Below are 27,379 nucleotides of genomic sequence, written 5' to 3' on the forward strand. Positions count from 1 at the left end.
GCGTGGATGCTTTGTTTCGGCACTTTCGCACTGTTTGGCCGTGCGATACCAGAGAGTTTTAAAAAATCGAGACATATTTTTTTGGCAACCTACGAAAACCAGGGTTTTCTATACTGCTTAACTTGTCCAGGGAGTACAGAGGGAGTTGGAGCCCATCTCATCTGATTTAGGCCATGTCACACGGATACAGATATTTTAAAAACGCATATTTTTGTATGCGTTTTGGCCTCTCGTCCACACGCAAACATGTGTTTTTGTCCTTTTAAAAAAAACTCCGGCTCCAGCGTTTGTGTGTGGATGGGTAAAACTGAGCTTTTTTGTTCACGTCATAAGAAATGTTTAATTTTATTTAACAACAGAACATGGAGTTATTGATTATTTGGTCTGCATGGTTTGTTTGTGTACACCTTATAACCTGTTTCCTGGGTTCAGTGTAAGTGTGCGCTGATTTTAAAGATAATGTACACATCATTTTAATCAGTTGTGGTTGCTTTTTCAGACGACCAAAAATTCGTATGTCAGCCAGTGATGTGTTTTTATGCATTTTTTTTTATAACTCAACTAATGTGGATGGAAATTTTTTTAACACCACACAGGGGGAAATTTAGAAAATAACCGTGATCGTGTGGGGTACTGAGCAATAATGAATCCCACACTATGTGAATCACTACCCACTTAAACGTCTAATTTGTTCTCTATCATGTCGCTGTGTTGGTTGTTTGTTGTATTACTTCAAATGTTTTATGGAGCCACCACATTTTCCTAAGATTGTACAGCCATCTGTTTTTTCACTCAAATCCAATATCTGTTAATCTAATGCCCTTGTGGCTTGTCTATGATTCATTCTACAATTTAAAACCCCCTTCTGGGGGTGGGATGATGGATTGCGAGACTCTCCACCCTAATGTAGGAAAAACAGTTTAACGCAGTTCACATGTTTTCAGCACCGTCTGAAACGGTTTGACGGTGTGCTTACAGGACATAAAAACAGATTTTTCAAACTGCTTCATGGACTGTTGACATCTGTCAAACAATAATGAACTTTGCCTGTATGCTGTACTGGAATTCTCCCCCCCCCCCCCCTCTTCTGTATGCCTCAACTGATGTCAGTCAAAACCAGGAGAATATCATGCTTGAAAGTATTGAGGCAAATGTAATTGTCAGGAGTGCCCAACATGGTTTTGACTTACCTGTGCGAGCTGGGTGTTTAATGTCAGAAACAGACAGGGAAAGGAATTATATTAAACTCTATCATTCATTTAGAACTTTGTAACTTTTGGAGCAAGTGTTGTTTTAAGTTTATTCCTCTATGATAACACTCTAAGATGCATATATTTGTTTATAAAACACAATTAAAGTAAGGCAGTCAGAAGTGGGTGAATTGGGAAAGATAATCCAACTTTGAAGAGAAAATACACATAAGGCCAATGTGAGGCACGCCTGAACGATCTAATTAAATCACACACAGTGGAACCTTGGTTAGCGTCATTCATCCGTTCCAGAAGGTCCAACTCTAACCGAAACGGACGCTTACTGAATACATTTTTGCCATAAACTAGTTCTCTACTACTTAAAATGAAAATGTCACATTTGCAGATGTTAATATGGTGATCACAGTAATTAAAAAAAAATGCCTGGAGATTTTTGAGATGACCATAATTTATAAAAATAGATTAAAAAAATATGCTCATGTTTATCAGATTTCACATAATCACAAATACATGTCATTCATTTTTAATGAATGGTAATTGAATTCATTTATTTATGAACAAAAAGACTCATGAAAGAAGGAACTGTACAGAAAACACACTTAGTTAACACTTTATTAGCACGTAATTGTAAAAGGTAACTGTTAAATCAAGTTCATGTTAAAAATGGAATAAAAATGAAAATTCTTGTTTTTATAAACCAACATTTATCCACATCAGTGTTGACCACATTAACGTGGCCTTTAGCTAGCTGCTAAGACACACTAACTTTTTGACAGTTGACTTTCGAGAGCTGACTGCTTTTTATTTACAGTTTTTCCTGCAACAGAGAACAGTTTGTCACATGGAACAGTGGTGGTAGGAGTGGTGAGATATTTGCAAGCCAGCAGTGCCAGCTTGTCATGAGCTCCCGAATGAGCCGACCGCCACTCCAACTGCCCATTTGCGCATACGTGGCGGTGACACTACTTGGACAAACTGCACGAAATACTTTTCAGGGATTTTGAGTCATTCGGCGCTGCCAATGGGCTAATTGTGTTAGCTGTTGTCTGTTCATTCAACCCTAGAAAAATGATTTTTGTCAGTAGCAGTAACAGATGAATCTGAAACAGATTTGGTTTGCTGTCCTTAACCTGTGACCATGTCTTCATCCTAGGGTGCAAAAGGAGACCCAGGGTTGTCTCCAGGTCAAGCTCCACCAGGAGAAAAGGTAAAGAATCTTCCGCAAGTCACTGTGTCCAAACTTCTGTTCTTGTCTCTGTGGTTGCGGGAGGACCTCTATCTTCTTCTTGCGTACTTTCCCTTTTGGATATATGTCATACTTGTCTCTTTTTCGTCCAAATGTAATAAATATTTTCCAGAGCAACACTGCTACACGTCTTCATTTAACCACGCACCCACAGTATCTTTCCAATGTCCCCAACAGAGTCATTTATATCATCACTGGCTCCCACTTTTCCAGTAGTTTCCATGTTTTATTTGATAAAATGGGTGCTTATTTCACAGGAAAAAAAGTCCAGTCATGTGGATTCATTGTTTTTTTTTTTTATCCATTTGTGTTTTATTTTACGCATTTACTTGACTATACTTACATATTACAATGTAAGTAATGCAATGTCGAAATTATCAAATGAATTGTTCATTTGTTTTTTTCAAAGGGTGATAAAGGTCCACCGGGTCTGCCAGGTCCTGATGGATTTCCAGGTCTGCTGGTAAGGATTCTGCTCCTGTATGAAACTAGTTTGAATATTGATTAATTACATGTCATTGAAATCCATGACATTGTACACGAGACTTATTGACAATATGTACTCTAGAAAAATAATGATAATTTCACTTGGGATTTAGAATGTACACTAATCCCTCGTTATTGTGGTGACTTGGTTCCCGGCTCCTCGACCATGATAGGATTAATTTCCATGAAGTAGGATTTGTTATTTATAAATCAAATATTTTCGTAGTTAGAGCATAGAAAACCAGTTTACAACCTTCTAAATACAGTTTTTAAAATTATTAGAGCCCTCTACACATTAAATTACACCCCTATAGTCACCTTTCCACTCGTATTATCCAGTAATAACAGTGAATAAGCCATTGAAGACATAAATAAGACTCTTGCTGGTATGTGTGGCTATAAATGTGTTACTTAGGGGAGCTGAGGGGAGTAGAAACACAATAGACTATCTCAGGACAGCAATTGTCAGAGGAAAATCAATGTGGGCCAATCAAGAAAATAGGATATGTTCCAATAGAAGACCAATCCCATGTTTCAAGCCTCAAGCCTCTTTTTGAAATTTATTTTTCATTGATTAACTATTATTATGATTATTTACTATTATAGTCCAGTGCAAATGTGTCACTGCTTGCTCCTGTTTGCTACTGCTGCTTACTGCTTTATTCACTTTGAAATCATTCTACTTTTTTTCCCCCAAGTCTTGGAGATTATTTGATTTATTTTCTTTTAAGCCTTTTTGAATATTTTTTTCATTTTTCCAACATGTCTGACGAGCCAGGGACTACAACTTTCTCAACATGCCTGGAGGAGTAATCCAAACAAAGTCTCCTTGTGAAAGTTGTCGGATATATCGGCAAGAAATTAGTGCGCTACGTCTATAACTTGTGATTATGCACAGACTCAAACATTACTGGATGTCCAGAATTGAACTGGACTGTTTCATGTGTGTTGTCTAGGGTCTGGACTTGAAAAATGTCAGAAGTGAACTGGCTTGATTGACAATTATTTCTCTAGATGTTCTTTTCCTTTAACTGCTATCATGTTATCCATTTATTTTTTCTTACATCCCAATTTTGCATGACTTCCTAACCTTTTTCCTGCATGTAAGATGTGGTCATTCCTAGGCTGCTAATATTATCTACACAGACATTCTACACTCTTGTTCAAGGGGGTTCTTGACATTTTGAGCATGGTCATCTCATAGCTGACCTTCACCTTGCTTCCCATGAGGCCGTCTCCGTGATTGCAGTCGCTAAACCCGATATAGCCAAAGCATGAACTGCTCTGTAGAAGTATTTTTAGAGGAAATGACAAACGGTAAATGCTCCGTACCCCCAAGTGGGCCTGTTTTTGAGGATGAAGGTTCGTGTGCAGCAAGAGCAGAGGCACCACCTCTATCACTGCCCCAAAAAATACTGACCTGGCCCAGAACTGTATTGTTAAGTACCCAAAACATCTGCTTAATGGTTCTGTCACACAAATTTGGATTTACCATGCAATAAAATCTTTTTTATCAGGGTTTCCAAAACTTTCTCAACTCCTGACCCAAACTGATGTGGGAAAATTAAACAATAATATTTTTACCCAAAGTTTTTGGAAGGTGTTTCTTTAAAATGTATCATTTTTAACGCTTTAAATGTGACATTGGGCAAAGAGAGGACGCATTACTCTTTTGGAATTGATATGCGTTAGATCCCTGCTTTTCTATAGGGTTATGTCCCAAAACTACTAGCGAATGGCGAAAATCCGTGAGTAATTGATATTCCCATAAATATTTCTATTTTCGACACATTGCTCGCTCCCCCTCCCACTGCAAACCCTCCTGCTAGCTTGACGTTCTCCGATTTCAGATGACCGTTTGCAATAAAATGTGTTTGCGTTATCAGATTAGCCTGAGCTCCAAAACCCTCCCCGTCTCGCTTCAATATGCCTCACACACTTATTAAATACAAAACATAGATAATTAACACTAATGAATAATAATTTAAGATGATCGATGAACAGACAGAATTTGAGTCATGGTGTAGAAGTTACAGTATGTATAAGTTTTTGCTTCACAAAAAAACATGATCAGTGAAGCATAAAGACCAAGTTAACAGTGGTCATGTGTGCTGTACATTTTATCTGTTATTTCTAAATTACTAGGGGTGTCATGTGATGAGATCTCGCGAGATTAAAACGTGACGAGATTTGGAGAAAAGCTGTATTGTGAGAACAGGGCAGCCAGAAGCCAGTCAGACGGTGAAGTATGGCATCGCTACTATGAATGAGCTTATAGTAATATGGAAGTGGCAGTGTGCAAGGCATTATTGGAAGCGCACATTAACTGCTTTAGGTACACCTTGCAATCCAACCTACCTCGGTGTTCACAGCAAGTCAGCAGGTGACACGAGGCGTTTTTTTTCATTCAAGTTGAACAGCTGCTCGCTACATGTTGATGTCCAAGCAGAAGTTGTAGTAATTCTACATTCGATCAATTTTACTTAAGATTTGTCAGATCAACCTATGTAGATGCACCCTTAATCACCAAGTGGTTCTATTGATGCTCATTGCATTTAGCTAAATGCCAACTTTCAAGCACAGGCAATCATCTACTTCATAACACACCTCATACATAGAGAGTTTTGATAATTTAGCGACATGGTAAGGGTATGCATTGAAATCTTTCCTGCGTCGTGCATTTATTGGAATTAAAGACAAGTCATCAACAAAGGTGAAGTATTCACCGAGAGGGAGTGACCTCCACTTCCGTAACTGTGAAAGAGAAAGCTGTAAAAAGCCCCCCACAACGCAACCCAGCTCTTGACAACCAACGGCGCCAAGAAGGCTGCTCGGACACACTCGCCTTCTTGGCAAAACGCGCATTGGTGCCCAAAGTGTGGCATAGGGGCCATCTGTGGAACATGACTCATTGCAGAAATAAAATAAACAAAAATTTGGTCTAAAAAAAATTGAACAGTAATATAATTACGCGTCAATTTTTGGGATCATAAACATTTCAAAACGCACCTGCATTGTTTTGTGACTAGGTTAAATAAAAAGGTTGTCTGTCCAGTCATAGTTTTTCATGGTACTTTTCTTAAAGTATCTCATCCGGCTGGTTCTCACGGACCCAATGTTGTGCATCGTCTCAACTCACGAGTTGGGTGTGACAACCCATAAATGAACTTAGGGTGAATGAGATGCGTCTTCTGCAAAATGATTAAAAAAAAAAAAAAAAAAGTAGTCGGGATGCCAAGTCGCGTGCATGTGGGGATCCACTGTATTCCACAAATGTCGTGCTCCTGGTGCTTTCAGGTGAATAGCATAACCTACCATATTTTTTGGTGAAGTATGTATTCAAAATGCATTTGCTTTGTTCTCCCATTCTCAAGGGTCCTAAAGGTTATCCAGGACCATCTGGACTGCAAGGAGAACAAGTAAGTTTTAGATTATTAATTTGTTATCATGAAACTATAGCTATAATGCAGTATAAGAGTGTATATAATTTATAGTATATTATAACACCATTTTATGAATTATGCAATACTGTAAATTTAAGTACTAAGTCAATATTAGGAGGAGTGTTTAAAAATCTTTCGACTAAAGGTATTTTAATTATTTGCATTCACTTATGACTGAACTTTGTTGACGAAAAGCATACATACAGTAGGTAATCAAATCAAATAATCAACATTGTAACTTTAATAGCAGCACAGTGAGGCAGGTTGGTTGGTTGAAGGGGTGCAGAAAGAAACAGTTAGCAGATGAGGCTGTCTTGCTGGAGTCTGTCTGGAATGAACAGTGCTTGTTTTATTCCACCTTTGGCAACTCTGGTTGGGGTCTGTGTTTCTCCTCTTTCACTTTATCCGTTCATCTAATCTCCCTATTCACCACTCACTGTTCATTCATTCCTTCCCTCTCTCTCTCTTTGGTTATCTCTTTTAGGGTGTACCAGGACTTCCTGGGGAAGCTGGGGCTGCAGGTTACCCTGGCAGGCAGGTGCAGTGAAAAATACAAAAAAAATGGTTTTTGGTCATTTATTGATCCTCAATGATTCTTTGCACCACAGAAAACGGGAAAATCTAAATAGTGTATGGCTGTCTTTTTATGTACAGTATATACACTCCTGATCAAAATTTGAAGAACAGTTGAAAACTAGCATGAATTTACATTTTGCACCGTTGTTCTAAGTAGAGCATCAAAATGCAAAAAGAAGAAAAGGAGTGAGACAAAAAATGGAAGTAAACACTTTATTGCAAACAAGGATTCAACTGAAATAGGCTGTTCATCAGCTGATCGAAGGTTTACGACCACAGTTCAAAAAAACTCGAAACCCCCCTAAAATAGAAATAACATTTTCATAAAAAGACTCTTTAATGAGTAGCTGCACCATTCTTTTTAATTACATGAAAAACTGGTTTGGGCATGCTTGATGCCAGTGTTTCCAGGAGGCTCGTGGGAATGTTTCTCCAGGTGGTGAAGATGGCTTCAAGGAGAGGATCCAGTGTCTGGAACTGATGTCCATTTTTATAAACTTCCCTTGCCATCTATCCCCAAATGTTCTCAGTTGGATTTAGAGAAGGGCAACACGCAGAATGGTCCAAAAGAGTGACGTTATTCCTCTGAAAGAAGTCGTTGTGAACTGCAGTGTTGTCCTGTTAAAAACCCAGTCATTACCACACAGATAAGGGCCTTCAGTCACGAGGGATGCCCCCTGCAACATCTCCACGTAGCCAGCTGGCGTTTGATGCCCCTGCACAACCTGAAGCTCCATTGTTCCATTGAAGGAAAAAGCATGATAGCACCCCTCTACTGTGCCGTGTGGAAAATATCTCAGATGGGATCTCCTTGTCATGCCAGTGACTTTGGAAGCGCATCAGGATTGCCAAGGTTACATTTTTTTCTCATCAGAGAATAAAACTTTCTTCTACCTTTCAATGTCACAGTGCTCTTGTGCAAATTCCAATTGGGCAATTTTGCGGCATTGAAGGAGATGAGGTCTTTGAAGACGTTTTTGTTCTTAAAACCCTTCTCTCGAAGATCTCGATGATGTTTATTGGACTGCACCGACATTAGCAGCAACCTTTATTTGGGCTGAGGATTGTCCCATATCTTGACGGACAGCAAATCAGATCCTCCGGCTCAGGGACGGTGAATTTTTTTTTGGGGGTCTACCACTTGACTTTTTTGTTCCATAACCCTCAGGATCTTTGAAGAAGTTTCAAATGACTGTCTTTCTGCACTTGACCTCAGCAGCAATGGCACCCTGCCAGAGGCCTTGCTTATGCAGCTCAACAATCCGACCCCGCTCGAAGAGAGAAACCTTTTTTGCCTTTGCCATCAAGAGATCATTACAGTGTTAATAACGGACGGAAAATGTAATTGAATCTACAGTTTTGCTTTGGCTTTTAAAGGCTGTGGTCTTAAACTTTTGATCAGCTGATCAACAGCCTATTTCAGTTTAATTGTTGTTTGCAATGACTTGCTTACTGATTTTTTTTTACTCTACTTAGAACCTACTTAAGATCCAACAGTGCAAAATGTAAATGCTTGCAATTTTTCAACTGTTCTTAATTTTTTTTATCACGAGTGCATTAGCTCTGGAAACAATTCAAATGTTTCAGCTGTTGTGTTGCAGACTTGACTGTATTGATAAAAATGCTATCTGGGAACTCCCCAAATACATTTTTGTCACCAATCTTTCTGTTGTTTCAGGGTGCTGCCGGGCCAGAAGGTAACCCAGGGCCTAAAGGGGTTCGTGTGAGTACCAGTAGCTCCCTGCTCTCATTCCTTCTTTTTTTTCTTCAGCCGCACTTAATACTTCATTTCCTGAAAGGATTAGGACAGTGTCAGGCCTTCACTCTTGCGCCAGAGAGCCAGCGAGGGCTGAGTTATATTTGTGACACACTAGATGGAGTGCTGCAGACACTGTTTGGGTGTTAGTCAACGCTCCAGGACATATTTTTTGTTGTGGTCAATTGCCAGAGAGGAGGGCTGAAATCAAGACTGAAACAAAATGAAAACAAAGGGAAAGGTGCTGAAAGGAACTTGTCAGAGAGGATTTTACTACTTTCCTGGAGAGTTCCAGCTCAGAGAGAAAGGATACTATTGGTGCATGTGGTCCTTGGGGTACACACTATGATGTAAGTCGGAACTCCTAAATCACTTACACTGTACACCGAACACATGAAATAGATATAACATACAGTAATAACAAGATGAAATACAATAATGAAATGAAACAGTAATAAAAAGAGAACAACTCCCAACTTTTGTCCCAGGCTAGTCTGGGAGTACAGTATAACCTCATCTCCTCACATACTGTACAGTATATCCTTGTAACAGCGCACAGAATCCATGACTCTTCTAGCATTCATTAGCGTCCAATAATTATCCTTAATGATGGTCCATTTGAGTGGTTGGGACCAAAAGAGCGAACGATATTGTTTTATCTTCTACCTCTGAGCTTTTAATGATGATATTTTCACAAATTACACACACACTGCTTTTTTGTCTTGTGCACTTTAACTAGTTTGTGAGTGCATATTGTTTATGCACCAAAATTAAGTTTTTAATTAATTTATGGGAGCGCGTTCGTAACCACGAAACGTAAAAAAAAAACGAGGACCTTCTGTGTATTACCTTAACATAATGAGCAGCTAGCTCATAGCTAGCTATGAAATTATTGTGACAAAAAGGATCACTGAAATCTGCATTTACATTGCAATGAAATAGAAACCCTTGCATCTAATTCCATAGATGAATTTTCATCCCAAGTTGAATTTTGAAAACACCACCACATTTTATTCGCATTGATCCCAAACAGTAAATAGTCTTGCTTGAATCTGTCACTGTACTTGTATGTGACTGAGAACAGCACATTTATTACTAATATGAATTATTAACGATTAACTAATCTCTCTCGCCGAACAGCCCATTTTCTGTGTTGTGCATCGCGCAAACTTACCTGATTCGTCAAGATTTTATGTGTTGTCTTTGGAGCCACAGCTAAATGATTTCAGCGTGTCTGGAAACATACCAAAAAGTTGTTGAACTTTTGGTATGTGGTGTAGATGCATTGTGAATAAAAAAGAAAGTATAATATATATATAAAAATCGCTGATCCGCAAAGTTAATCTTGTACAGAAAAGTTGCGTGAACTGACATGATATTGTGATATGACCATTTTCAGGGTTTCATTGGACTTCCTGGTATTTCTGGACCAATAGGACTGGAGGGAGAGAGAGTGAGTGATATTGAGCTTGTTTATAAGTGACTTGACAATGTATTTATCTCTATGTAGCTGTCTTTATCGCAAACATTATTATTTCTTGTTTGTTTTCCATTCTTTTTCCTATTCAAACATCTAAGCTATCATAAGATTTGTTTAAAAACTGCAGTGGAATGCATATGGCAGCAATTACTTTAAGCTTCCATTTACAGCCTTATTAGAACTTAGATTTTCCACTTTGGTAATGAATTCCCGCATCCCTCTTCATCCTCATTTGAGGTTAGAGTCACAAGAAAATCTTTATCTTTAAGCCTCCATTCCAGATCACGAAACACTCTATTTGTTTTCACTTATTGTGTGATTTGATGTGAGTTTTCCATGCTTTTGAAATCATGATTCTGTACGGTTGCATTATGTGACATGCAGAGTTTTTAATGAGAAAAAATCAGGCATCAGTAAGAATTGTTGAAGTAATTCGAAAAGAAAGAGTGAGATAGAGCAATTTTACTAATCATGTGACGCAAAGGAATAGAATGCATTATGTAAGAAATGTAGCCACATATCTGACATAATGTAGTCATATATAATATATGTGATTTACACATGTATGAAAATGAATTAGGAATGCAATGACAGCCACATACTCTTGACGTTCAAGAACACAGCACATGCTTTCATGCTTAATTTGTATTTCTTGTTTTTTTCAAGGGCATACCTGGTCCTCCTGGAAAACCTGGTCCCAAAGGAAGACCCGTAATATACATTTTTCTTTTCAGATTTTTGCATTGTTCTGTGGAAAGGAAGAAGCAGATATGGATCAAAATGTCACTTCGGAGCCCTGGCCACTTTGAAAGGAGTCTAATCTGCTAGATGTCTGCTCCCGGTCATTTGTTGCCAAAACAGTGCAGTCAATAATAATTCCATGAAGTATTTCATAATGTGACAAAGAACATCAGAAATGTGTTAAGATATCTGTACTGGCATCGGTCCAGAAACACTAAATGATCCTGAGGTGGCTATAAATTATGGTTATTGTTATATTTTAACAGAGAAGGATGTAATGAACAGCTCTATTGGGCTGTGATACTTTATTATTTTAAAAACAAGCCCTCAGCCTCTCTTTATATGTAGAAGTTGCCAAGCGGGCAGGCTGCCCATTCTAGATGGACCCTTTTGGCGTTTCAGAAAATAATGAAAGTGTATAGTTAGGAAGTGCTACCATTTTGAAACGACCTGGTAATTATTTAAAACCAATGCTAAAGCCAGTATACACTGACCTTTTCCTACATCCAAATGGGGCGAAGAAGAGCAGAGCTTTATGTCACATGCTGTACAGATTGTACTGAGGCATTTTTTTTAAATAATCAAGATATTTACATACAGTATATGCAATTGACATGGATATGTTACCTCCACAGGGTGTGGTGGGTGATGTTGGTGAAAGGGGGCCGACTGGTCCTGATGGAAATGAGGTATGAACCCTTGTACTTGTAATGTTGAGATGATTTCAGGTTAAGTTTAGCTGAGTGACGGTACGCTTTTCAAAGTTCTGCTGCTTTTCTGTTGTCACCGATAGAGACATAGAACAGTTTTTTTTACCATGAAGAGGATTGAACTGATCAATGATGTTTTTTTGGGGTTTTTTTGTGGTTGAATAAGTCCTATTAGTAAGAAGCAAAATGTACTTATTTTTTTGCCTAAGTTAAACATTTTAAAGAATAAAAATGGCTAAATGAACTAAGATACAAACATAATGCATCCAGAAGATGCATTCGAAAATGTGATGCTATGTCGTATTCTACACTGGTCACTAGGTGTCAGTAATATTCCTGTAATGTTTGGTGAGGCACGCAAGCATCAGACTTGATCGCCGGAACAACAGGCTTTTATTGCAGGTTTGAATTATCTCTCAACAGGCACAATAATAATAATAATAATAATAACCATAATAATAGCACTGGCTATTGTTGTGGCCGTAATCCACTAAAGCTAAAACTCAACTTTGAACCCTCAACGTCACTTCCTGTCCTCCACACGTCCGGAACACATTTATTGCAACACAAACTAGCATAAGTCTTATTTATGTCTTAAATGACATATTTCTTCTAATTATGTTTGCTATTTTGGGCAATACCAGTGTAAATGTAAATATAGGGGTGCTATTTCATGTCTAGATGGCTCTAATCATGTTAAAAACAGGTTTTCTATGCTCTAACTATGAAAGTATTCCATTTATAAATAATTAATCCTACTTTACAGAAATTCACTTATCACGGCAGGGTCCCGAACCAATTAACGGCGATAAACGAGGGATTACTGTATGCATGTATGTACAAAAGTATTAGGATACCAGGCCATTCCACCTACAATAATCGAAAGTGGAATAAAATGTGAAGTTGGTTACGCCTTTGCCGCACCAACAACTTATACTCTGCTGTGATGACTCTGTTTCAAGATTTTGGAGTATGTCTAAGGGATTTTTTCCCATCATTCATCATTTGGGAGTTCGAAGGTCACTGATGTTAGACAAGAGGACCTGGCACGTAGTCTATTCTCGTCTATCCCAAAGGTGTTTGTCTTGAGGTCGGGATTCTGTGTGGGACAGTCACGTTCTTTCATACAGTGCCATAGTCAGTACAAAATTCTGACCAACATTTCCGAAGTGTATGCTTCATGGTTAAGATCCAGGTGCAAATAGTGATGAACCCGACGACTGCATTGTTCATTTATGTATTGACTGTGATCATATTAATGCAGAATAATACACTATTAATACAGTATACTGATTTATATCAGATTGGTGTAGTTAATACCATGGAACTGGTCAAATGCCTTAATCAATAGGAACTCCTGGGAATGCAGAATTTGCAATACTTTAAGTATCCTGTCCTGTGTACTTAGGATGTTGCTGTGATGTTTCACAGGGGCCTGTTGGTGGGATCGGTATTGGCGGCTTTCCGGGCCTGAGGGTAAGTCTTTGTTTAAGTCTTGTTTGTTCAAGTCTTGTGTTTTCCAAAAGCAAAGAGAATTCATATTTGTTCATTTGTTTGGCTTGTCTTGGCTTGGCCTGTCACCTTTTTTTTGCATCAAATGTCTGACATTACCTCTGCTTTTTATTCTCTGTCGTTAGAATGTTTTTTGCAATGACGGTGGGACATTGTTGCAGTTTCATGCAGCCAGTGGTTTCATACATCCACTTGAGATGTGTTCATACGGTTGCCAAGATTACACTGCTGATATTTGCCTTGCTGCCATGGTTTGGCTAGTGAATCATTTAAAGAGGCTCAATTTCATTTTAGATGTAAAGTCTTTTTCACTGAACATCATGAAGCCAGTTAAAACCTACTGCCTGCATGAAGGATCTACTAATTATTGTTAAATCAAGTATATTAACTCACAAAGGAGAGATTTGTTCTTTATTTATTTACTTTTGATTGACTGACTGGCACCCATTCCAGGGTGTACCACGCCTCTCAGCCGAAGTCTTCTGGGATAGACTCCAACTCAACTCACCCGTAGAAAATAGAGATGTTTCTCCTTCCTCGTTAATAGCTGCTACAGATCTATTTCTGGAACTTAATTGTATTTATTTTCATTTTTTTTGGTTATCATACTGTGCACGGTTGTTTAAAGTAGTACGGAACATTACTGGGCTTTGTCGCATGACGGAGGAACGTCGTAGGCCAGAATTTGAGCAGGATGTATTTTTATTGCGGAACTGTTAAAAAGCCTTGATTTTCACAGTGGCCTCTGTTCTTGTCAGCCAAAATCATACGACTCTATTCAGTAGCTGTTCTGTGCCATCATTTCATGGTCCATTCACTCTGGTTTGTTTTGCTCTTGCTGTGGAGATTTTTTTGGGGTGCTTGAAAGGCCACTTCTGTGCAGTTCTTCTGGCATCTGGATGAATTGGAGATACTTGTTTTACTGTGACTGAAGGGCTACTCTACCACTAACTCATTCAAACATAAAATACATATGCAAAAATGGAAAAAAAAGCATTTTATTTTCATTTAAACAAGAGAAAGGTAGCAGACGCCTGTGCACACATTCTATATGCAAATGGCACACCGGCCTTCCATATGAATAACAGGAATGCCCTGGCCATCTTATTCTCAAGATCTACTTATTTTAATTATTAATGTGATGAAAAAAAAACTTTAAAAAATACAATACAGTCGTCCCTTGCCACTTCACGGTTCGAATTTCACAGTTTCATCCCTGAAGGTCCATCCAGTGTGTTTTTTTAAATATAATAATTAATAAATCATGTTGTTTTGTGGTTGAATACGGCCTATTATTAGTCAAAATGTATTATAGTAACTACTGTAATTGTTTGCATATTTAAGCACGTTTTGTATATGTTTGCCTCAATTAAGCATTTTCAAACATAAAAATGGCTCCATGAACTAAAATGCAAAACATAAGGCATTCAGAAGACACATTCAAAGACGCTGTGAATGATATGTAGTATTGTACACGGGTCACTATGTGTCAGTAATGATACTGTAATGTTCGGTGAGACACACAAACACTAGACTTGATAACAGGCTTGTATTGCAGGTTTGAATTATCCCACAACAGGCACAATAGTACCCAATAAAAATCCCTAAGAAACACACGGGCTGCTGTTGTTGCAGTAACCTACACCAAGACAAAACTCAACTCTAAACCCCCGACACCACTTCCTGTCTGCCCTCCACTCTGCTCCCCTAGGGAGCACATTTATAGCAACACACATGAGTCTTATTTATGTCTTAAATGGCTTATTTACTCTCATTATGTCTACTATATTGGGTAATACAAGTGTTTCTATGCTCTTAACTGCAAAAATATTATATATATATTATATATATTTTGCGGAAATTCACTTTTCGCGGCCAGGTCTGGCCCTAATTAACACCGATAAAAGAGGTATTACTTACTTAACCTTTTTTGGCGTTTTATTGTGACCAACCTAACCACGTGTGCAATAATCAGTGTTGACCCACCTTAGGTGGGTGAATTACGAGTGCTCACTAGCACAGATTTAGACAGATTTGTCTAAAATAAATATTTAACAGAGATCGACTTTTTGTGTTGGTTTATATACAGTATGCACTCTTAACCGAGCTAAGCCTATTCCTGCACTGATTCATACATTTGTAAGGGAATCAGAAACATAATAATTCATGTTGATAAAGGTTGACACTGCTTTTCCCCATAAATAATACTGAGCAATCATACTGTACTTGGGAACCAAAACACTTCCACTTCACTAATCCATATTGGGTCATCTTTACGCGCTACCGCTTTTGACACTCTCTAAAGACCTTTGATTTGGCATCAAAAACACATTTTCACTTCCCAGTGTCAGTCGCACCGTTGTGTGGCTTTAGTTGTGTTCGCTCATTTCTTGAAAATCAATCACACAAAGTTAAGTAATGAGAGTGAAAGCAGAAACAGAGCAGCAAGTGTTCCTTCTGGAATGTATTTGATGTCTGTGCCAACGTGTGACAATAAATGAGATGCACTCATCCGCCAAGCTGACAGAAACAAGGACTTGATGAAAATGAATAATATTTTTAAGTCTGAATTTTGAGATTTTACAGTGTTAGCTTTTACATTTTTTTTGCTGTTTTACCAAAAAATGTCATATAGCTAAAATATATGATGTAAGATGATAATTGGATATTAAGGAATTTTATTTTTGTTTGCGTTTGCTGAGGTCACAGTGGTTGTGATGTTAAACAAGATGTGTGGAAATGCAACAAGCTGGTTTTTGTCATGTCTGCCATCGGCTGTCACTGTGTGGTTTGGATGATTTCTAATCACCCGGCAGGTGCGCGAATCCTTCATACGGGTTTGTGGAATGGAAATGTTCCCTCTTGGTTGAGCCTGTCCTCATTCACGGTTTCCGTTTCGAGCTTCTTTGCATGGATCCCTGATGACTTGTGTCAGTGGTGCTCCAAAAGGTCACATGGACTTTGAGTTGCCTCGCTCATTGTTCTCTCATGGACGTCTCATTTAAGAGCGCACTGTTTACACAAGGGGTGTCCAAACTGTGGCCCGGGGGTAATTTCCATGTACGTTTTTTTTTTTTTATCAGCCCTGGGCACACTTTAAAAATACAGTTAAACAAGAAAACTAACAAAAAAAACAACAACAAATATGAGAAAAGAGCAATAATTGTATAATAAAGAATAAAGTCATAATATTAAAAGAAAAAAGTTGTTACAAGCACAAAGTTGTAATACTATAAGAAAAATAAAAATCTTTGAAGCATAAAGTTGAAATAGTAAACATATTTTAAAGTTGTAATATTACAAAAAACACCAATAATAAAGTTGCAATTTTTGGAAAATTAAAAAAAAGTGGAATATTACAATAAAAATCTGAATATTATTGACATAAAGTCACAATGTTATATAAAAAATAAAGACAAGAAGCACCAATAGAAAAACTAGCAAAGGAGAAAACGTTCATGGTAGTAATAAGCTTTGCCACCTATAACACAAAGCTGAGATGCAGGCTGTTTTTACTTCTTTAAGTATGTATAACTTGTTAGCACATCTACATGGGCTATTTTCCGAATTGTAAAATGTCAAAGTGGCCCCCGCATTCTTTGGTTTTTCAGTACACGGCTCTCGCTGGGAAAGGTTTGGACAGCCCTGGTCTAAATACCAGCAAATGCTTTGGAGTGTATGACAGTAACACTAATTTCATGTCCATTTTTTCTGATACGTATTAGAGCTGCATACTTGGTAACGTAATGGCACCGATGCCGACATAAGCCACAGTAACCAGACTGGAAAACTAAACAGCTATCGACGCCTCATTTTGGTGCTAAGTTTATGCAGACTCAGCTACCTGCAAGTACTTGAAGGTGATGTTATGCAAGTAAGGTCCTGTAAGTTTTGCGTCCCGGCAGAGGCACACAGAGTCTGACTTTCTTTTCAAACTTTATTGCCGACCTTAAAACGCACACGGAGAAACTCGCACACCAGCAACGCAACACTTCCTCATTATCCACCAATAACAATCACAGGTGCATTCACCAACACCGGAATTCTGAACATCAACATTAAAACGCAAGCAGGTTGTAACACTAACTTCTTTTTTCTCCATTAACACACAACTCTTGCATGTAGGATTACGTCGCAAACACAGTTGTAACGGTAGTCTATTGCTATTATATTATATTATATTTTATTTATTGGATGGTTTATTTATGGTTTATCCATCCTTCCATTTTCTATGCCGCCTATCCTCATTAGGGTTGTGGGGGTATGCTGGAGATGGGGTACACCCTGGACTGGCCGCACATATACACAAACAACCATTCACACTTACATTCATACCTATGGACAATTTAGAGTCGCCATTTAACCTAACATGCATGTTTTTTGGAATGTGGGAGGAAACCGGAGTACCCACAGAAACCCACTATTTGAGAAGCATTGGCCTAATGAAAAATTGCTCCCAGGTGTGACCAGTTGGTTTCAGCCCGGACACGCCCCTCAGGTGCACTGCAACAGAGAGTAGAAAGGCGTCAGCAGAGTGGCTCGAGCAACACATAACACAATAATCCTTAAAAAAATAGATAATCTTTTCAAAATTCAAGCATGACTTTTCTCAAATGTTTTTTTGTGTTCAGAGTTTAAATATGAAAGTTGAATTTTGCGGAATTATAAAGTACAGGGCAAATGAATTAATATGATATGTGCAATATTGTGCGAAAACCGAGACGGTGTACGAAACATTTTGCTGAAAACTTTTGACGCAAATCAAATCATACGTAAACTGGGGCATACGAAAATGGAGGTTTGACTGTGCTTTCTCACAGAGGATTGGTTGGGTCCCTGGATGATATACCTGAAAGTCTTTAAGAATCATACCTGAGACTGTTGGGTTTGGTGCCCCTCCATCCATCTATTCTCTATGTCGCTTATCCTCATTAGGGTCACGGGGGTATGCCGGAGCCTATCCCAGCTGACTTCGGGCGAGAGGCGGGGTACACCCTGGACTGGTCGCCAGCCAGTGGCAGGGCACATTGGGACAAACAACCATTCACTCTCCCATTCATACCTATGGACAATTTAGAGTCACCAATTAACCTAACATGTGGGAGAAGACCCACGCCCAACGGAGGCTCCCGATCTCCTAACTGTGTGGCCAACATGCTAACCACTAGGCCACCGTGCGGCGGGTTTGGTGCCATGGAATTTAATTGAAACTGGTTACGCCAACTGAACAGCTTATCTGCTTACAATTTTTACCCACAATTTTCAGGCCATCGGCATATTTGGCATTTCTATCTTGTTCGTCTGAAGGATTTAATGGACCTTGAATAATGGCAGTGAGAGCAGAGCCTAGCCAAGCCAGATAGTTGTGTAAAAACGAAAAGGAACTGTCAGCAGACTGTATTGTGAAGTAGGAATGCACTGGGTAAGACATAGGTAACACTGTTCTGCCAAGAAAAGAAGAGACATTTTAGTGAGTTGTTAAGTGTCAGATCATAATGTGCCTGATTGTTTAACAGAAATGTCATTGTGTACCTCTTTCGTTTTTTAGGGGGACCTGGGCCCCGAGGGGCCTCGAGGACTGCCTGGTTTGGTCGGACCAAAGGTAGGTTACACACTGATGATTGAAATACTTATACATTTTTGCTGATTTGTTTAGCTGACAAATTATAACAATACAACAATTAATTTTCAACTGTATCTTTACTAATGTTAATTTATGCATTGCAAAAGGAATTTCATTTATGTTTATTTAAATGTTTTATTCAGCCCTAAATTATTCAGCTGTGGTTTCATCTGTACCATATTCCTCTATATGCACCACAAGCCTAAATGTCCAAACTAAAATGACAATTTCAATCTTTTTGTATCTTTGGAAAAATTGCACTGAATCTTTATTATTCATTGTTCATATGTAACCCAACTCAGACTGTCATTGAAGTGTGCATCCACACTTCAATGACAGTCTAAATTTTAATTACTGATCTGTTATGCCGTCATTCATTTTTGTTATTGTCATCCCTCCCTTTTCTGTGTTGCAGGGACCAGCAGGACGAGCTGGCCTGCCTGGATTGAAAGGTGATAAGGTGATCTAAATATTTACATTATTGCAGTGTATATGTCTTGTTTTGCTTGCAAATTAGTATTGCAAGACTCCCCTGCTATAATCCTTGTTGATATTTACATAGTAAACTGTACTCAATAGGTCACAAGCAATCACCAACATGGGATAGTAATAGATACCTTTCTCCAACTCTCACTGCTGTGAGTGTAATACTCTACAAATGAAAATAATGTTAAAAATAGTTATTTTTAACGTGTTCTGCTGGTAATAATGGTTATACTGGGCTATCTTTCAACACTGAATTGTAGTCTACACTGTTTTGCTGCAATCCTCCCGTATGTCAATGAATGTTAACGCACAGAACAACATGTTCTTCTAACGGAGAAGAAACAACATCCTCTGTCGTCCGAGAAACTAAGCAGTTTAGACGGCTGCCACTCATAGCATATAGGAAGGTACTGAGCTAACTAGATAGCTTCCAATTTATTTGTTCTAATCTTAAGAAAGTGTTTTAAATGGAGAGAGGAAGAAGTACAAAGTAAGAAGCCAAAATTTACCACTTCCACACGGAATGGGAACTTTTTTTCACTTGAGGGAGCGATGTTTGAACCGCGATATAGCGAGGGATGACTGTATTCCACACTGGTCACTAGGTGTCAGTAATGTTACTGTAATGTTCGGTGAGACACGCAAAAGCAAGACTTGATTGCCCAAACAGCTTTTATTGCAGGCTTGAATTATTTCTCTACAGGCACAATGACCCCTAATAAAAAAACTGGCTACTGTTGCTGCAGTAACCCACATTTATAGCAACACACACAAGCACAAGTCTTATTTATTTTTTAAATTGCTTATTTACTCTTATTATGTCTACTATATTGGGTAATACGAGTGTAAATGTGACTATACGGGTGTTAGTTAATGTGGCTGTAATAATATTAAAAACCGTATTTAGAAGGTCGTAAATAGATTTTTTATGGTCTCACTATGAAAATGTTCCATTTATAATAAATAAGAAATACTACTTTGAGGAAATTCACTTATCATGGCCGGGTCTGGAACCAATCAGCCACTATAAACAAGGGATTACTGTATATCTTTTTAATGGCCTGCAAGGGTTTTTGCTAGGGTTTTGTTGTCATATCTTTTTATGATACTGTGAAATTTAGGGAGAAGTGGGACAGCGGGGCGAACCAGGAGAGTTGGGTTACCAAGGCGATAAGGTATGTGCACTGTCACACAAATTAAAATTTTAGAGCGCCTCAGAGATTTTGATTCCATGCTAACGAGACTGTGGTCTGTGGTGTCCTCCTGATATGTGTATGTATTTCAGGGTCTTCCTGGTGGAGCTGGTCCTGCTGGTCCAAGAGGAAAACCTGGGCCACCGGTATGTTTGAGTCAATACATCTGTTTATAAGTGTTCCATTCAGGTTTTGTGCAGATCTTTACAGACAATGTAGCCATGTAAACACAAACTAAAGCTAAAGCTCAGACCTAAACCCAACTCACGAACGCAAGCTCTCATTTGCTGGGGTTGACTCAATAAAGACAAGAAAAAAGTGGAATGTACAGTATTCCTAGAAGCAGTAGTCTTTGTGTCTTTCGTTGAAATAACATTTCAACTTTATGAAAAAAAAACATGAAATATCATAACTACACTTGGATTCTAACAAGGTCCAGATGGTATCCTCTTCCACCAGGCCGTTATCAAACCAAATCAAGAAATAATTTGAAGGGAGGTCATCATGGGATGCAATCACATGATCTTGCAAAATACTGTGCTTGCAAACCACATCAGAGTAAAGGCTAAGTTAGTTAACCTAACATCATTGCACTCAGTATTTTACTGTTCTCTGTTGACCCATCCGTCATCATGATGATCGATGAAACACTGGTCATTATGAGATTTTCCGGATTTGTACAATAGCAATAGCGGCAGCCATGAATGTTCAGGGTGGAGTGTGTATACTTGAGTCCTAAAACCTTTTGAATCATGCCAATCATCAAACAAAACAGGCCACCCTAACAAACTTAAGTATGTGATGAAATATGATTATCCCATGCATGCTCATATAAACATAAGTACTGGAAGCAAATGAAACTTGAAACAGCTTTAATTATGTTTATTTTATGAATGTTGGCAGCACAGTGGTGCATGTGGTTAGCACGTCTTCCTCACAGCAACGAAGTTCTAGCTCCGACTTCTGGGTGGAGTTTGCATGTTCTCCCCGTCTGCATAGGTTTACACTATTTTTTTTTTTTACCACCGTTCAAAACAAGCATGGTAGGTTAATTATAATCCCCCTCACGGTCAGAAGATCTAGGTTCACATCACACTGGAACATCTCTGTGCGTGGAGTTTGAGGGTTCTCCCTTTGCTTTCCTGGGTTTTCTCCGGGAACTCCAGCTTCCTCCCACATTCCAAAGACATGCATGTTCGGCTAATTGGAGGCTGTTAATTACTCATAGGGGTGAATATGAATTAGAATGGTTGTCAGTCCAAGATGTACTGTATGTTGCCTCTCTCTAAAAGTCAGCTGGGATACGAGGTGTGTCCGAAAGGTTCCAGGATATCGATGGCATCTTTGACGTGACGGGCGTCGTTCCCTGCAAGTCCTTGCCACAGGGCCAGACGACGAACCAGCGCATCTACAAAGGGATCCAACTGTCTTTGCTTCGTTCTTTGTGCAAAAATAGAAGAGAGTTGTGGAATGACAAATCGTGGCCGCTTCACCATGACGACACACCTGCTTATAATGCCCTGAGCATCCCATGTTTTTATCCTGACCGAGAAGAACATCTCCATTCTGGAGCACTCACCCGACCTGGCTCCGTGTGATTTTTTTTTTTCCTTGTTTACATCAAGAAACTTTGGAGGATTCCGGAAGAATCCTTCTAGGAGTTCATGAAGATCTATTGTGACATCAGTCCTGGAACTTTTCTGACATGCCTTGTAGGCTCCAGTTCAGATGTGACCCTGAACAGGATAAGCAGTAAAAAATAAATGATTAATGCTGAAAAACAAGCAAACGCATTCAAGTGTGATTTCTGGTTTTCATCTACTCTTTGTATTTCAACAGGGTAGAATTGGCGATATGGGGATTCAAGGACCACCTGGACCTCCAGGACCAGAGGTTGGTTTAAATTTGATTTTGTTTTTTCAGCATAGAGGGCAGGGCCTGTAATGCGATATATTTTTTTTTAAGTATGCCCAGATTTCATACTCATGAATAAAAGCACTGGACTTGCAACTGCTAAATATCACTGCTTATCTGAGGCAAATACATTCAAAGAAAAACTGTTATATCAGGTTATATAAATGGTGCATCCTTTAGGAAACCTAAGATTGTAGTAGTTTATATCAAATTTAAAGGTATGTAATTGGAAGTTTTCATTTTTGCACATCCAAATTTACGAGAATTTATATTTTTAAGACAGACAAAGGAAAAAAATATCTGTGAGAAAATGTGCATATGTGTGTGGTTCTTATATAGTCAAAACACACTTCTTACGTGTACGTTTCAATCCGATAACCACTAAATACATAACATACTGGCTGTCATGTTTAAAGCGGTATATTCCAAATTATGGTTTTATAGTGGAATCTAGTTGAAACTAGTCAGTTGCCCAAATGAACCATCCACACATTGGTGACTCATGCATAGTAGTTCTTTTAGAGCTGGGACACTATGTACAGATTCTACTCAGGGAATCCTTCAATCATCTTTATTATGTGTGTGTGGACGGGTTATTCGTTCATAGAGCGCACATAGAGAACTATGTAGAACTTTGCATCTGTCTGTTGGAATTATAGTTTTTGAATAGTGTAATACATGTGGGTGCTGGCGGATGCGCGAGTAATTTAATGCTACTGTTGTCTATTACCGATGTATAAAACAAAGGCATGCGCAACATGAAATTAAAAGAACAAAATGAAATTAGGGGTGTGCCTGATATAACTTTATCGCTTTCGATGCAATACCGATATTGCAGGCGTAAGTATCGGACAATACCGGTATCAATTCAATCTGATATTAGCACAAGTCATATAAATTTTTATGTGATATTATTCAAACAGAAAACAATAGTCAGCAGCAGACGTTTGCGTTTCGGACAGCTTTGGGGGGGGCTGTAGGTTTGTTTTGCGAGGATTCTCATGCTTTGACTTTCACTTGACTGCGACGTCTTTTTTTAATCTTAACGTGGCTCTAACTCCTTGCTAACTCTGTTATCACGATAGCACACGCTGTGGTTGTGACCATGTGGGCTCTTATTCAGGCTGGCGCTGCTGGATAGAAGTGCTGGAGCACTCCTTGTATCTGAGTGCTGATATCAGAAATTTTAGATGCAGGCCGACATGATCCGATACCTGTGTTTTTTTCTGATATCGGATGGATATCCGATATCAGTATTGGATCAAGACACTCCTAATCAATATTGACTCACCATTGGTAGGAGCCTAGGGTTTGTTTTCCAGAAAGAAGATCGTCTTCAATGCAGTTGAGGAAGGTTCTGGACAGTTCATCTTAACTTTAAGCCCAAATGACGAAACCCAACAACACACAAGCGGTTTTGCGCATTAGCATGGAAACAACAAAACCATATTTTAAGTAGCTGCTTTCATCCTTTCACTTGCTTTCTTCTAGCATCCCCACTGAGAAAGCTTGTTTATGTAGTTTGTCTGCCGGTCGTGATTGCCGGCGCCCAACTTTGATCCCAATGTGACGTCAAAGTGAAATAAATCCATCCATCCATTTTTGACACGGCTTTTTTCACTCGGGTTACTGGTGAGCCGCAGCCTATCCCAACTGACTTTGCGAGGGGACACCTTGGACTGGTCTCCAGCTCATTGCAGGAGTAAATTAAATGTCTTTGTTAATTATTTTTCAAATAAAGTAAATGCCCATATTTCCAAAATTGATATTCATTGAGGTCCAATTCAGTGTTGTTATTTAAAAAAAAAGTTGTTTTTTTTAAACCTGGATTTGGTACTGGTAAGGTGTCCCTGCTGTAAGCATGGAAAATGTCAGCAGACACAAAGGCCCCAGCTACAGTATATGAAGTATTTAGAGATGAGTGATTGTGTGATGGCAGGTTTGCCTGATGATTCCACCAGCCGACCGGCAAAGCAACACAAGTTTACTATAGCCTATTTATTCAGTCAAGAAGGCCTGACCTTTCTTTATATGACACATGCAAGACAGGGGACTTGTAGCCCATCAATATGTCCTCATTATACCTTATGTGTCATTTTAAATGTATGATCCGCTCCCTTGTGAAATTAGTTTATTTGCTTGATTCATACTCAAGTTATGTGTCATGTCATGTGTCAGGTTACATGTCATGCGAAGTTATATGCCATTTAGGGTTTTCCCGGAGACATAGGAGTGCCTGGGCCCAACGGACCTCCTGGACCAAAGGTATACTGTAACAACATATTATCTGTGCTTCCATTTAAAGCTATGATGCAATCTGGACACCCTATTTTGCATTTGCATTTTAGGGTTTGCAGGGTAGCAGAGGGATCCAAGGTCCGCCTGGGCCAATGGGAACACAGGTAAGAGGGTTCATGGTAATTATCCTGGGTCTAGATACTGTAAGCGGGAAATACAGCACATCAAAAGATTTCCATTCGTGCAAACGATTTAAATAAACCGTCTCATGCAGCATCTCTTTTTTTCTAAGAAGTCTCTTAGGGCATGTTCCACTGGGTGAAGTCATGATTGTCATTGTGTGCATTTCATAACAAGGCACAATGCTTCCAGCCCTGGGGAAAAAAGGGATTTTGGCAGGTGTAGGTGCTGAGTGTTGCAGCCTCCAAAACCTTTTCAACATCAATAACGAAAATGCATCGGTGGAAGAAAACCAAACACGTTTTGTCTGGTTTTGTGCTTGTGAAAGCTTGTTTAAGAATGCCTTTGTTGTTGTTGATTATAGTCATTTAACAACATTCAGTGTGTCATCTTAGCTACGCCTTACGAGCATTGTTAGTGTCGGCGCTAACGTTACGCCTGTAGATTCAGTCGATGCGAATATGTTTATTGTCAATGTTTATTTCAAGCCAAGGTGGTTATTTTTATTTGATCAAAATCCGTAGCTGGTATTTCAAACAGGGTGTTTTCACTTTCTAGAGCTACTGTGCACCTGATGTACTGTGTACTCTGTGTCTGCAGGGCGAAGAAGGACCACTTGGCCCACCTGGCAATGCCGGCCCAACTGTAAGCAATATGCTATATATATAATATAACATGAATAAACACACACACATACCAATAGTGTCATTGAGGCTCTTGTAGATGGTTTGAATAATACTTCTGATGAAATAATCTGTAATAAAGCAATCATTAGCTGAGACGTATGTGTTTTAATCATGAGATTATATACGCTGAACGCACGCTGCTCTCTGTGGATCATTTTAGGGAAGGCCAGGAAGGAAAGGCTACATAGGTGAACCGGGTCCAGACGGTCTGTTGGTAAGTCTACTTTCTTAACATCTAACTATTACTTCTTTCTCACGATATTTATTTTTTTTATTTATGCTCAATAATATCTGGTATTTTTGTCAAGATTAAAGCTGACAGTTAATGATTTGTCAGTGGGATTCTCAGAAGAACATACACACATACATTCATGAACATGCACCACAGTACCGTCGCTAAAGCGCATGGAAAACAAGTATTTGTAAGTCAAAATTAAAGTCCGAAGAAGAAAAGTGCTTATGGTTATTCAAGAAATGTATTTATTCAACTGGTTATATCCCTCAGTTTGGAATATATTTGGAATAATTTGTTGCAAACTGTCATTAAAACACAACACTCCGTCCGTCCTGCAGATGGGAGTTAGTCATTGAATATCCAAATCAAAGTCCTATCAATGCACCGAAACCCTCGATAATGTCTTAACTGCTTCAAATGAGCCAACATGGTGACTTCTGGTGGATATATACAGTATACATTTAAAGAAACTGTCTCATGAAAAAAAACTAAGGAAAAGTGAGCTGGGCTGACGGCTCTTATGATACGCCGGTTCCTTTTTTCGTTTTATGTGACAAAAACAAATTGAGCCTCTGGGTTGTGCTAAAAATGCTTTGTAAGACATACGACCATACTTGTAATACAGACATCCTCCAAGTTTTATAATCATTAGAGAAATGGTCAGTGACTAATGTGCAGTTATGGCTTCCACACACGAGAGGCGACAAACGACCGTGATTGGCGGAACTCATCGGCAAAGCGTGCACACGGGAGGCCACAAGCGGCTGTGGCCGGCGACACAGGAGAGCACCGCACTCGCATCGAGTCTTCCACGGTTTTGACTGGCTGTCAGGTTTGGAAGGACTTTGGGGGTATCGAAGTAGTTCAGAGGTTCCAGAGTTCCAGTAATGCTTGAAGATCAGATCAGATAAGATAAGTCTTTATTAGTCCCACAAGGGGAAATTATAGGTTTACGGCAGCAAAAGTGCAAGAGCACACAATAGCAGAGTACCAAAAGCACACACGAGAAGAGAAAGTGCCAAATCACGGTAGTTCAAATCAAGACGTTATAACCACTATTTGCAGCTGTGTACATGTTCATCAAGCCACAGGTTATTGCACGGTTCATTGCACAGTTATTGTACAGGATTTTTGGAGCAGTTTTTGTGATGGAGTCTGACGGAAAGACCTGCAATACCTTTCCTTCACACAAAATAAAATGGCCAAAATACGCAAAATACTGTAAGTCTTACATGTTATCATGGATGTACCTTTTACGACATGGTCACAGCATGTATACAGTATAACAGCATAAAACGTTGTTGGAGTCTTTTGGAGGTGTTTTAATAGTGGTCTTTGTAGGCAGCATAGGTGGATCTCATTACGTGCAGCAATGAGATGTCTCTCTCTTATCAGTTTTTATATCTTTCGGACGAACAGCAAGACATACATGTTCATGTCTCACATAAGGATTGTGGATGATGAGCAAAATTTTAAAAAAAAAGTGCAGTTTTCCTTTAAAGAGACTTAGGAAAGGGGAGTTTCTCACCCCCATTTGATCTGTTTGCATGTTGAAGCTCTACTTAGAACTTCCCTAAGATCCAACAGTGCAAAGTGTGAATTTTTGCATTTTGTTCAGCTATTTTTTGAGTGTATGTTATTGCATGTGTGTGTTCCTTTCAGA

General features: G+C 38.9%; 1 protein-coding gene across 4 annotated transcripts in view; it reads left to right on the top strand.

Moving 5' to 3' along the window:
- The window catches only part of LOC129188774 (collagen alpha-1(XXIV) chain), a 111,532-nt gene that overhangs the window by 34,796 nt on the left and 49,357 nt on the right, over positions 1-27,379 (top strand). For 3 of the 4 annotated variants that reach the window (XM_054789762.1, XM_054789763.1, XM_054789760.1), the window contains exons 8-25: positions 2,365-2,418; positions 2,867-2,920; positions 6,318-6,362; positions 6,871-6,924; positions 8,641-8,685; positions 10,118-10,171; positions 10,865-10,909; positions 11,575-11,628; positions 13,081-13,125; positions 18,710-18,763; positions 19,200-19,244; positions 20,392-20,445; positions 20,556-20,609; positions 22,303-22,356; positions 24,589-24,642; positions 24,726-24,779; positions 25,396-25,440; positions 25,642-25,695. In XM_054789762.1, the coding sequence (XP_054645737.1) occupies positions 2,365-2,418; positions 2,867-2,920; positions 6,318-6,362; positions 6,871-6,924; positions 8,641-8,685; positions 10,118-10,171; positions 10,865-10,909; positions 11,575-11,628; positions 13,081-13,125; positions 18,710-18,763; positions 19,200-19,244; positions 20,392-20,445; positions 20,556-20,609; positions 22,303-22,356; positions 24,589-24,642; positions 24,726-24,779; positions 25,396-25,440; positions 25,642-25,695 (918 nt within the window). The remainder of the gene's footprint in view (positions 1-2,364; positions 2,419-2,866; positions 2,921-6,317; positions 6,363-6,870; positions 6,925-8,640; positions 8,686-10,117; positions 10,172-10,864; positions 10,910-11,574; positions 11,629-13,080; positions 13,126-18,709; positions 18,764-19,199; positions 19,245-20,391; positions 20,446-20,555; positions 20,610-22,302; positions 22,357-24,588; positions 24,643-24,725; positions 24,780-25,395; positions 25,441-25,641; positions 25,696-27,379) is intronic. The other variant, XM_054789761.1, reaches the window with a different exon arrangement.

The sequence above is a fragment of the Dunckerocampus dactyliophorus genome, chromosome 10, assembly GCF_027744805.1.
Source record: "Dunckerocampus dactyliophorus isolate RoL2022-P2 chromosome 10, RoL_Ddac_1.1, whole genome shotgun sequence".
Classification (NCBI taxonomy): domain Eukaryota; kingdom Metazoa; phylum Chordata; class Actinopteri; order Syngnathiformes; family Syngnathidae; genus Dunckerocampus; species Dunckerocampus dactyliophorus.